Raw genomic sequence first — 13,545 nt, 5'->3', positions numbered from 1 at the left:
TGGCAACCACATTCGTATCGGGCCTCTCTGCTGCCTTGTCTCATGACCAGTCAGCTCAGTCTCTGCTTTTTCAGCCACCACAGATTGAAGCTGTCCATTCTAAACCCATCCCTCCATTGGACGCAGCAGAAAACCTTGTGTTGTTCCGGAAGGCTGACCTTTTCTCTGTTACCAAGGTGGCTCAGGTTGCCTGGCAATGCCATAGTAGATTCTATTTGGGAACAATTCCTATGTGGGCACCAAAGCATATAGAAGTGATTGCATCACGGCACATGGGGAATGGTGCTTTGAAAGTGATAATCTGTGTCTGTGCAGCTACATTAGGTAGGACTTTATATAGGGACATTATAGAACAGAAGAAGAAGAAGAAGAAGAAGAAGAAGAAGAAGAAGACACCTCTCCTTTGGTGTCATTCTCCTCTCACTTTCCCCAGTTTTCAAGCAGTGCATCTTTCTTGGCTTCAGTGCAGCTTTTCCTGATTTATACTGCGGTAAGTGGGAGAGGAATTGTTTTCCTATCAACTCCTTAAAATGCTTAAATCTTCATTCCTTTCCCATGTTAACTCAGTTATTGTAATGCACTTTTAAGTGTGCACATTTCTTTATTTATATTTTATTGATGTTCCCCATGAAACAAAATAGAAAGAAGAAGAAAAGAAGAAAAGAAAGGTAAAGGATCTGGATGGGAGGGAAGCAGAGGGAGGAAGGCAGGCAGGGAGGGGAATGGAGAGTGACATCTCAGTTTCCATCCATTAGTGATTAATCAAAGCCTTTATTAAGTTAAAGGATTTGGATGGGAGGCAAAAAGAGGGAGGGAGGTGGGCATGGAGGGGAAAGGATGATGATATCTCAGTTTTCATCCATTAGTGATTAATCAAAGGCTTTTAAAAGTTAGAGCTATTTCTTCCAAATTTGCCTTAGGACCTTCTTCTTCTAAATGTTACCTGCTTTTTAGCTGCCCTGTTAGCCAGGTCACTGTGGCAGGCTTCTATCCCTGGAGGCAATTGGCTAAGTCCTTTGCTAGAAGCTGAAAGCCTGTGCTGTCACACAAGGGTAATTTGGAAACTCATGTATTAAAAAACTCCAAAATGGATGAGAACATTAAAAATTGGCCAACAACAGACCATGAATCCCACTGATAATGGAACCTGAAGATATGCTAAAGAGAAGGAGTTCTGAACCATTCTTGTAGCTCTTTGCATCATGTGATACAGAGTCAATAGACAGTCTGGTGTTCAGAGTGATGTTTGGGGTTATTGTGGTACTGCTGAAGCTGCGTATTTGTTTGTGTTGATTTATTTGTAGAATGTGTTGCCCTGGAATATTTGTGTTGCTTTTTGTGGGTGGTAAATAAGGGATTTGTGTTTCGGTAGTGGGCTATGTGTGATTACGTTTATCTATATTCTGGTTGAGTTGTAGTGTGAGTGGTTGTGATGATTTGTGTACGAGTTCTGTTATGCCTGCAGATTTGGGTTGATCTGTGTGGGTATGTGCTGCAGTGAGAGGCTATGTGTGTTTTGGGTTATTGTCTGAGAAAGTTGTTTTATTGTGAGGATGGTTGTGCAGATTTGTAAGCCTTCTTGATGTGATCCGTTATTAGCTCACATCCCCTATTAAGTAGTTGACCTGCTCTTTCATTTCTTTTTTTATTGCTGCTAATGTACTTATAATTCCTCTTCTTATTGCCTTTTATGTCCTTGCTAGGTGCAAGTCATTTTGCACCTTAGCCTTTCAGATTGTGCCCCTACATCCTTGTTGTATACTTTTCCAGTCATCCTTATCTATTTGTCCATGTGTCCACCTTTTGTACAGCTCCATTTTGATTTTCAGTCTTAATATGCTTCAGAATGAAACACAGTCATAATGCTGGAATCTTCTTTGTATGGACTGTCACCAAGTCAATCACAGAGAAAGGTTACAATTTCAACGTATTTGCCCCATTTTTTCCATTGGAAATTTCTCTCTATGGCAATTCAGTGAATATGTCCCAATTGAAATGACTTTCAGCCTTTCACAATCCTCAGCTTCTGCATTCTGCATTTGGTCAAAATTCTAAGATGGGCTAATTATCTTCTGGGTGGCCCCAGGTTCTGCATTTCATGTTCCTACAGTATGTGAGACATGCTCCTGCACCCACTGGAAAATTACTAGATTCTCCTGACTAGGACACACAGACCTCTATAACTGTGTGCATGGGGTTGTGTGCCTCTGTGTGTGTGTGTAACTATTCCAAAGTCTTTGTCTGAATTCTGAAATATTGGTTTCTAGCTGTAGGATTGATTTTTTAAGGCACTGGGTTCATGAATAGGAGATGAGCACTAACTGGAGTGAGTACTCTGTACTTAGAACTTTTTAGGAATGTGTATTTTTGCAATATCAACCCTGTTTTTGCCAGATTTTTTAAGCAGGTCCTGCCTTATACCAGGTGTCTCATACAGATGCTTATGTCTCAGGCTCTCTTCCTACTACATTCTTCTACTCTTTGTTTCCTGTCTTTTACCCAGTTAGTGATCCACAAGAGGAACTTCTCTCTTATCCCATGTCAGCTTACTTTGCTTAAGAGCCTTTGATGAGGGAACTTGTCAAAGGCTTTCTGAAAGTCTAAGTACACTATATCCAATGGATCACTCTTGTTCACATGCTTTATGACCTCCTCAAAGAATTCTTATAGATTGGTGAGTCACGATTTCCCTTTAAAAAAGCCATGTTGACTCTTCCCCAACAAATCATGTTCATATATGTGTCTGACAATTCTGTTCTTTACTATAATTTCAACCAATTTGCCTGGTACTGAAGTTTGGCTTACCAGCCTGTAAATGCCAGGATCTCTTCTGAAGCTTTTTTACAAAAAAATAGGCGTCATATTAGCTAACCTCCAGGCATCTGGTGCAGAAGCTGGTTTAAATGATACCACACTTAATAATTCTGCAATTTCACATTGGCATTCCTTCTGACCACTTGGGTGAATACCATTTGGTTATGGTGACTTATTACTGTTTAATTTATCAATTTGTTCCAAAACCTCCTCAAATGACAACTCAATCTGGGACAATTCCTCAGATTTGTAACCTAAAAAGAGTGGCTCAGGTGTGGGAATCTCCCTCATCCTCTACCATGAAGACTGAAGAAAGGAATTAATTTAGTTTATCCAAATGGCCTTATCTTCCTTGAGCGCAGGTAGCCCAGTATCCTATATTCTGACAGTGGCCAATGCCAGGTGCCCCAGAGGGAATTAACAGAACAGGTAATCATCAAGTTATCCATCCCCTGTCGCCCATTCCCAGCTTCTGGCAAACAGAGGCTAGGGAAACCATCCCTGCTCATCCTGGCTAATTGCCATTGATGGACCTATCCTCCATGAACTTATCTAGCTCTTTTTTGAACCCTGTTATAGTCTTGGCCTTTATAATATCTTCTGGCAAAGCATTCCACAGGTTGACTGTGCATTGTGTGAAAAAGTACTTCCTTTTTTTGTTTTAAACCTGCTGCCTATTAATTTCATTTTCTGTTATGAGAATGAGTAAATAACACTTCCTTATTTACAGTCATGAGTTTATAGACCTCTATCATATCCCCCCTTAGTCCTCTCTTTTCAAAGCTGAAGAGTCCCAGTCTTATTAATCTCTCCTCATATGGCATCTGTTCCATACCCATAATGATTTTTGTTGCCCTTTTCTAAACCTTTTCTAATCCGAATATATCTTTTTTGAGATGGGGTGATGAGATCTGCACACAGTATTCAAGATGTGGGAGTACAATAGATTTATATAGCAACTATATATTTTCTGTCTTATTATCTATCCCTTTCTTAATGATTCCCAAGATTCTGTGTTAGCTTTTTTGATTGCCACTGCACATTGAGTGGATGTTTTCAGAGAACTATCCACAATGACTGCAAGATAACTTTCTTGAGTAATTTACACCCTATAATTGTATATGTATAGTTGGGATTACGTTTTCCAATGTGCATTGTGATGTGTCATTCCATATTCTTTATGAAAATATGCTTATCATATGAATATGCCATAACTGAGATACTTTATGCAAGATGGCTCATATGAGATATCATTGGAAAGTTGAATGCTACTATCCTATTTGTATGCATGTATCATTTCTGTATCTGAAATTAGGAATATTGACTATGTATCTATATTTCAACTATGTTACTTTGGGTGATGCCCCTGCTAACACTTCAGGTACAACAATGAAAAAGCCGGACAGTGCTGATGGCCCATCAGCAAGAGTAAAAGAGCTCAGTTTGCCTGTCATCATGTGGGTCACCCTGTGAAGAATGGCTACAAGAGCCTTACAGAGTCAGGTGCTCTTGTCAGCTGATACTAAAACATTACTTGGGACTTCTTATAACTTAACACTGTAAGGGAAGGGGGATCAAACTAGGAAACAAAGGACTTCTGCCTTATACAAATCCTATTTTACCCCTGGAGTGAGGTAATCCAGGTCCTCAGTTCTCCCCTGCTATCCCATCCAAGAAGACAGCTGGAAACAACTAAAAAAAAGACTGAACAGGGGAAAAGAACTGAGCCCAGGTTGGAAGGGAAGTTTCCCCGTTATTACTGAGTTTTCTATTTTTATAGCCTCTCTAATCTCCCTGAGCATTTCACATTCACCACTGTGGTTAGGTGGTTGGTAGTATATCCCTACTGTTAAACTCTTATTATTCAAGCATGGAATTTCTAGCCATAGAGTTTCTAGTGTACAGATTAATTCATTTAAGATTTTTGACCACATTTCACTCTTCTACACTTTCTTTCACAGATAGCGCCATTCCCCCAATTGCATGACCTGCTCTGCCATTCCTATACATTTTGTACCCTGCTATTATTGTGTCCCATTCATTATCATCATTCCACCAAGTTTCTGTGATGCACCTGTTGATTTTCCCATGCCCTTTTTTTGAAAACTCCTTTATGACATTTTTAATTTTACATGCAAGCAATCTGGTGCCATTTTGGTTTAGGTGGATACTATCCTTCCTGTATAGGTTCCTTATTCCCCAAACAGTTCCCCACCCCTCCTCTCTATACTATCGTCTCATCCACTCATTGAGACCTTGAAGTTCTGCCTCTCTTACTGGCCCTGCATGCAGAAATGGGAAACGTTTCAGAGAATGCTACCATAATGGTCCTGGACTTTAATCTCTTAAATTATCTGCCTCAATTTGGCCTGCAGTAACTCTCTTCTACGTTTTCCTATGTCATTGGCACCTACGTGGTACCACACCCACCAGCTCCTCACCCAGCACTTCACATAAACCTGTCTGGGTATGTCAAGAGATCTACAACCTTCACACCTGGCAGACAATTCACCACATGGTTCACCCAGTCACCACAAACCCAAATGTATATGTTTCTAACGATCAAATCCCCATTACTAGTACCTGCCTCTTCTTAGTAAGCGGGGGATCCCTCCCTAGGACAGGTATTGTCAGTACAAGAGGATACCATGACATTATCTAGAATGAGGGTACCAACTAGGGGATAGTTTCTCTCTGTTCCACTTTGGTGTTGTCCTTCCCCAAGACTTTCATCCTCCTCAACAGCACAGAGGCTGTCAGACTGGGAGTGGAACCACTCTACTGTGCCCAGGAAAGTCTTATCTATATACCTATCTATCTCCCTTAGCTCCTGCAGTTCAGCCACTCTGGTCTCCAGAACCAGTACTCGGTCTCTGAAGGTCGTAAGCTCCTTGCACCGAATGCACATCTACCCCATTTGCCCACAAGGCAGGTAATGATATACGCCGCATTCAGTGCAATGAACTTCTACTCTCCTGATGGACTTCTGCCTGCATTACTTTTATTTTTGCAGCTTTTGTGTTGGGTATTGTTTCTCTGTGTTTTTTTGGGTTGAAGGGGTGAGGGAGGGTATATTGCTCTAAGTTTAGAGAATGCTAATTAGGTGTACATAGCTCTCCCACTCTTTCCCTAAACTACCTTGCAAACCTCCCCTTTTTGTTGCTCCTCGTTGCTAGCTCCTCTGATCACGTAGGAACTGGCTTTTTAAACCCCTGTTCTGTCTTAGTAGTTTCACTCTCTGGTTAAGGGTTAATGGATGTTAAAGGGTCTAGGGATCAAAGCCTCATTAGGAAGCCTCTAGATATGTCTATAAGGCCCCTAGGTTCAGCACACAGACCTTCCCCCCGCCTCCCTCAAAAAACCCCAGACCACATTATAATGTCAGTCAAGTAACAAGCAAGGAACAAACAAAGAAACTAACAGACAACAAACTCACCTCTTTGGATTAATGAATGCCCCTATTGGTTTCTTTGTTGGGCCAATTCCAACAGCTTCAAACAGAACATCCTGGATCAATTACTTTCTGAAAACAGACACCAGATTTTTATGCTTGGCTCGAGCCTCTAAATCCCATGTGTTGCTGATGCACTTGGCTATGGGCAACATCTGGCCAATGTTCCTAGACATGGATCTCTCAAAACTCCCACTGTTTCACCAGGCATGAGACATTCAGTGTTGATGGCCCTTGATAGTGTTGTCACTGCTACCGCGGCATGACTTCCCCATGACCCACTCCATGTTTTCTACTACAAAAGAGTTGATCCCATCCAGGATGATGGTTCCAATTAGAAATGACATTGACAAAACAAAATGGAATGATAAAACCGACAAAGACATGTTCCCCAAAATGTCACAGCCACCTTAGACAAGGAAGCATTGGCAGACCTCCTTAATCTAACTATGCATCCTAGATTATTCCACATGGTATCTCAACACCAGATGTTCAAAGAGACTGAGGGTTCAGTCTGCAGGTGTAGGTGCATGGATAATTTTCAAAGTCTGGCAGTTTGGAAAATATTACCCATAAATGTTAGGCATTGAATAGCTGTCAAAAAGAAGGTTGCAAATCCTTGCCAATAAAGAAACCTAGTCTCTGATTCCCATTAGGAGAGATTTGGGAGAGACATCTCTGTCATATAGGGTCGGGGGAAAGGAAGTGTCTAAAAAACTGAGGCCATTTCTGTGAGATTGAGGTGGAAATATGACATTGAGGCATGTTTAGTTTCTCTTCATAGAGTGTATTGAAAGTTATGCATGGTCTCACAGCAGTTTGCTAATAATGAGAAGTTATATAGCAAACTCACTGACGTAACTAGTAAAACTTTGTACAGTGTCTTCAGTATCATATATCGATTTTACCCAAGAGCATGTGAACACATGTAAACAGCTCTTCTTTCCTAAATTTCAGGTCACATTATGAAAAGAGTAAGTGGTATCATCAACAACTATTACATAATGGAGGGAAGAGGGGCACAGTGAGGGGAAGTGATAAACCCAAGGTCAGGGAGTGGTGGAGCCAATAATAAAACCCAGGTCTCTGGAGTGAAATTATTTTGTCCAATCCACTGGAATATGATGGACTCTGAAGTCTAAATATGAGTAAATGAAGTATCAGCCTAGCAATAGGATTTTTTCTGAGGTTTCCATATGAAGCCAATGGAGTGACATTTAGTTCCCCTTAATTTACAATGATAACTTCAGACATTGTGGCTGTAGTAATACAAAAACATGTTCAGGAAACGGAAAGTGAGATGTGTTCAACCATAGAGATACCAGGCAGTAGTTACATTTCCAATGTCAATTAACTTTGGCCTTTTTTTTAAATTTGTACCCCATCTGCCTCTACCCTCTGAAGTCTTCACTCAACTGTTGGGATGGTTACCATCAGGGAAAGGCCAAAGTAAAAAATATGACTGTTTTGTAATGGAAGTTAGATTCTCAATTGCATAATTTCTTTTATTTCCCCTAGATGAAGCTAACAACAAACATACAAGAGGGAAATCAAACGACCATCACCGAATTCATCCTCCTGGGATTTGGGGCTCTCCCTCAACTTGATATTATTCTCTTCCTGCTGTTCCTAGTGATTTATATTGTGACTGTGGCTGGGAACATCCTTATCATTGCACTAGTTGTGACTGATCAGCACCTTCACACCCCCATGTACTTCTTCCTAGGGAACTTGTCCTGCTTGGAGACCTGCTACACCTCCACCATCCTGCCCAGGGTGCTGGCCAGTCTTCTGACTGGGGACAAGTCTATTTCTGTTATGGGCTGCATCACTCAATTTTATTTCTTTGGTTCTCTGGCAGGGACTGAGTGTTTGCTTTTATCTGTGATGTCCTATGATCGGTATTTAGCGATATGCAAACCTCTGCATTACGCAGCACTTATGAATGACAGGTTGTGCCTCCAGCTAGTGGTAGGGTTGTGGATAGGTGGATCTTTGTCTCTTACCGTCTTTGTATTTATGATGTCACAATTAACATTTTGTGGCCCCAATGAAATTGACCATTTCTTTTGTGATTTTCGTCCAATAATAAAACTCTCCTGCACTGACAACCGCATGGTGGAATTTGCCAGTTTCATATCTACCACCATATTCACCATGCCTCCATTTCTATTGACGGTGGCATCCTATGTTTGTATCATCTCCAACATCCTGAGAATCCCGTCCAGCACCGGGAGGCAAAAGGCCTTTTCCACCTGCTCCTCTCACCTCATCGTGGTGACAATTTTCTATGGGACTCTCATCATGGTGTATTTGGTCTCAGGATCTGATGCATTGAGGGACCTAAACAAAGTGTTCTCTTTCTTCTATGGAGTCTTGACCCCATTGCTCAACCCCCTCATATACAGCCTGAGAAACAAGGAGGTAAAGGAAGCCTTGAGGAAAGCTCTCCTTAGATCTTTTGTCTTTTACAAGAATTCAAAATTTTAAGCTAATATATATATATGGTGCCACAGGACCCTCTGTTGCTATATATATATGGGACAATCATGGGAATATGATTTTGCATGTTCTGATTCATATGAGTAGCCTATACTCATCTTTATGTGCCTGCTGAACTCATGACTGTCAGAACTTCCTTTATCCAAGTGTTGAGTCGGTGTGTTGCCTACCTGTGGGCATCTCACTCATTTTGGAGGAAAATTAGGACACCAAGCCATATCCATAGATATTCACTCCACCCTCACACCCACACTCATGTCTGAAGAATACTGTGCATCCTCCCTGCATTTAGATTATTTTCTTTTGAGTGTGGATGAATTTGCAAGTAAATATTTTAATTAGTTCATGAGAATAAAATAATATAAATGGGATGGTGGAAGTTGCTAGTTTCATATCTTCCTCCATATTCACCCTGCCTCCATTTCTATTAATGATGGCAACCTATGTTTATATCATTTCTACCATCCTGAGAATCCCATCCACCACTGGGAGGCAAAAGGCCTTTTCCACCTGCTCCTCTCACCTCATCGTGGTGACAATTTTCTATGGGACTCTCATCATGGTGTATTTGGTCTCAGAGTCTGATGCATTGAGGAACCTGAACAAAGTTTTCTCTGTCTTCTATGGAGTCCTGACCCCATTGCTCAACCCCCTCATCTACAGCCTAAGAAACAAGGAGGTAAAGGACGCCTTGAGAAAAGCTCTCCTTAGATTTTTTGTCTTTTACAGGAATACAGGCATTTCAAGCTAATCATAGATCTATAAACCTACAAACTCTGGCTCATGTATAGGCTTAATTCATCTTACTGTGCCAGTGGAACTCAAGACTAGCAGGATCAGGACTTCCTGCATACAAGGGCAGAGTCTGGGTGTTGCGTACCTGTGGCCATCTGACTTGTTTTGGAGGAAAATTAGTACACAAAGCTATATCCTTAGCCATTCACTGTACACTCACTCCCACTGTAATCTGTGAAAAATACTATGCATCCTCGCTGAATTTGGATTATTATTCTCTGGGAGTGGATGGTTTTGCAAGTAAATATTTTAATTAGTTCATGAGAATAAAATATAAATGGGATCCTTAAGAAATTTGGCATTTGGCATCTATAGCTTTGTCATGAGAGATCTTCAGAGTGGAATAAAACTTACTCTTCACACATTCTGTAATGTTAAAACTCATTTGAAATATGTGTGTAGGCCACATTTGAAGACATTAGGTTATAATGCAGCTAAATTGTTAAGAGAAGTTGCGTCAAATCATTAGATTAGGAATACATTTTGCTCATTGCCAAGCTCTGGTAAATAGCTCAGGTCACTTTTAAATGGGACCCCGGTGACATCAGAAGTAAATCAACCAATCCCCACTCTTCATCTCCTGCTAATTTGAATGTTGCAGTTCTGTTACCTGAAATGACTGATTAAGGGAAGGTCAATGTGCAGGTGGGCCTAGAGTTCTCATTGACGCCTTGGTCCCCATGAGTGTTATTCACACAAGCTACCTGCCCTTGTGCTTCATCAGAGGGGTGGTGTGTCTCTGCTACACAGTCCCAGGACCAGCCAAGGGAAGGGTTTCTGACTCAGGAAGGTGCAGTTCCCTCCTCTCTGCTTCCCCCCTGGCTCCCTGGTAGCTGTCATTTGCTGCTGGCCAAGTCACTGGGGCTGGAAACTAACATTCTGCCATTCCCTGATCCTTCCCACTCACAGCCCATCAAATTTGTCCACATCTTCCTTTAAGTGTGGTGCCCAAATCTGTACAAATACTTGTCACCACGGGGTTCTGGGGAGTCAGACCAACTGGTTGGAGTGAGTGTTGGGAGTCAGGCCGAGTCGGGTACCAGAGGGTCAGAATCTGAGATAGGCCTGAGTGCAAACCAAGAGGCAAGCATTAGGCTAGGTCAGAAGCCAGAGTCTAGGATCTCTCATGAGCAGGGTCTGAAGAAAGCCTGATGGACAGACAATGGAGACTTCAGCAGCTCAGATCCCTCATGGTCCAACATTCTAGCACTGCAGGTTCTTACAATGAATTTATTAATACACCTGTGACAAAGTGGGAATTTTTAAAATATTTTTATGAATCTTATGTATGCCTCAGTTTCCCCTATACGTTTTATGACTATCCAGTCGCAGAAAAGGGGTTAAATTTGCTTTCAGGGCAACCTAAGAGATGTAGATGTGTGTGTTACTCACTGTCCACATGGAACAAACACTCATTAAGTAACATATTGAAACAGAGATACAATACAAGCACCAACGACTTAAAGAATTCTCGGGCTGTCCTTCAAAGTTGCTGTCATCTGCATATTATATAACCAGAAATGTATAAAACAGATATCTAATCTATCTATCTATCTATCTATCTATCTATCTAATCCTGAATCATCTGTAACCAAAAACTCAGATCTCTAATACTTGACCTAAAGGAATAACATTCTTTTCATGTCCTTTCATGGCAGGGTGCTGTATTTGTTTTGTCCAAACACTAAAGGAAGACAGAATCTTGTGCACATCAATGGTGCATATTTATATGAGGTTACCACATCCACTAAAATGCAGCGGTCTTCCTGAGCCACCAAAGAGGAGAGACTGGAGCCAGCATGCTTTCAGCATTCACAGCAACTCCATCTGCACCAGGCTATGGGACAAGTTTGTAGACATTAGGTGTTGGGGTATGGGTTAGGGCAGGGGTCAAAATTTACTTGTCTGTGAATCCTTGATCCTCAACATGCGTAATACAAGTAGTGCAATTAACGTCACAGGAAGTTTGCCTGAATAAGAATTCAGTCGGACTCTCAGTGTTTGGCATTGATTTTGAAAGGATTTGGGGGTTGCCGTGGGTGGCTATCACGGAGAACACATTGGAGAGGCTGTTTCCAGGTGATGGCAGAATGGCGGCAGAATAATGGCTGGCTGGTAAAGAGCAATCCTTTTTATTGAGGGTGATACATAGGAAAGGATGGGGGGTTCTGAAGTAACAATACAACTGTATCCAGATCCCACTCAGGGGACGTGTTCTTCCTGATGGCCAGACTGCACACAACAGGTTTGAACTCTTCATGCACTGTGGCGGGCAGATCGCAGCCCAGGAAGGGGTCGGGAGATGAAGGCAGAAATAAGTTAGGCCACATGCAGGAGGAGGAAGAGAAGAAAAATCTGTCTTCTCTCCAGCATGAGGAAAGACTGAGGGAGAGCCTGAAACATTGAAGGAAAGAAGGAACAGGTAAGAGGTAAAGTTGGTCCAACTCCATCAAAGATACTGGAGACTCATTAGGATTGAAACTGCTTCCTAGCATGCAATGAGGGTGATGGAGGGTGCCCCAGGCTGAGTGCCCTTTGACAACATCTGCATTCTCATGCTGCATTGGGATGCCAGCATCACATGGCAGCAACATGGCAGAGCACAACTCGAGAACATAGTCACTGCAGAGCAATGGCTTTTGAACCACAATGATATTGACCTCTCTGCTGCTTTGTCTCATGACCAACCCACCCCTCCTCAGCTCTTACATCTCCACAGATTGAAGTTCTCTGTTCTAAATCCCATCCCTGTTTCAGATGGAGAAGAAAACCTTGTGTTGTTCTGGGAAGCTGACCTCTTTGTTAGTTGTTATTAAGGGTGGCTCAGGTTGCATATGCTCTTTGGGAACAATTCCTACGTGGTCACCAAAATATATATGGAGGTGATTGCAATGCAGCACATGGGGAATGCTGCTCTGAATTTGATAATCTGCATCTGTGCAGCTGCTCTGGGCAGGAATTTATATAGAGACATTAAAAATGAAAGAAGATGCCACCAGTTTTATAGCAGTGCATCTCTACTGGTTTCACTGCAATTATTCCTGATTTACACTAGGGTAAGTGCGAGTGGAAGTTTTCCCTAATTAACTTCTCAAAAAACTTAAATCTTTATTTTATTTTTCATGTAAACTCAGTTACTGCAATGCACTTCTAAATGTGCCCATTTATTTTTATTTATGGATTTATTTCCATATCTATTTTACTGATTCCCCAACATGCACACAAACAAAAGTAATAGGTGAATAGACAAGAAGAAGAAGAGAAAGGTAAAGGAATTGGATGGATGGGTAAAGAAGAGAGGAAGCCATGCAAGGAGGGAAAAGGAGAGCAACATCTTGGTTTCTATCCACTAGGGATGAATGAAGACCTTTTAAAAGTTAGAGCTAATCTTTACAAATTTGTCAGAGGTCCTTCTTCTAAACGTTACTTGCTTTTTAGCTGCCCTGTCAGCCAGGTCACTATGCTAAGCAGATTGAAGGCAATCTGCTCATATCTTCTCTAGTAGCTGAAAGCCTGTGCTGTCACACGAGTATAATTTGTATACTCATGTGTGTTAAAAACCCCGAAATTGGCTGAGAACTTAAAAATTGGTGATAAGAGACCGTGCATCCCAGTGATAATTAGACCTGGTGATAATCTAAACAGAAAGAGCTCTCAACCATGCTTGTAACTGTTTCAATCATTTCATATGTACTCAACAGACATTCTAGTTTTCAGAGTGATGTCTTGGTTTATTGTATGTGCTGGTTATGTTGTGAGCTTGATTGTGTTGATTTCTGTGTTTCTCATGTTGTACTAGGACATTCGTGTTGATTTGTGTGGATGTGCACTGCAGTAAGAGGCTGTGTGTGCGTGGGGTCTTGTGTGTGATAGTTGTTTTAATGTGCACATGGTTGTGTTGATTTGTCAGCTTCTCGATGTTATCCATTATTAGTTCTCCTTTCCTGTCCACTGTAGAAGCCACTCTTTTCTCCATCTTTCTC

General features: G+C 41.5%; 1 protein-coding gene across 1 annotated transcript; it reads left to right on the top strand.

Moving 5' to 3' along the window:
* The first annotated feature begins 416 nt into the window (after positions 1-416).
* On the top strand, positions 417-8,755 carry LOC128846817 (olfactory receptor 6N1-like). Its single transcript, XM_054046053.1, has 2 exons — positions 417-490; positions 7,784-8,755. Exon 2 carries the CDS (start codon positions 7,784-7,786, stop codon positions 8,753-8,755), a length of 972 nt encoding a protein of 323 aa, XP_053902028.1. The 5' UTR covers positions 417-490.
* Positions 8,756-13,545: the final 4,790 nt, after the last annotated feature.

Source organism: Malaclemys terrapin, chromosome 12 (genome assembly GCF_027887155.1).
Source record: "Malaclemys terrapin pileata isolate rMalTer1 chromosome 12, rMalTer1.hap1, whole genome shotgun sequence".
In the NCBI taxonomy this organism is placed as follows: Eukaryota; Metazoa; Chordata; order Testudines; family Emydidae; genus Malaclemys; species Malaclemys terrapin.
The sequence above is the reverse complement of the archived record's forward strand: the minus strand, read 5'-3'. Positions and strand labels throughout refer to the sequence as shown.

Excerpts from the sequence above, each read along its gene's own strand:
- LOC128846817 (XM_054046053.1), top strand. The coding sequence starts at position 7,784 with ATGAAGCTAACAACAAACATACAAGAGGGAAATCAAACGACCATCACC.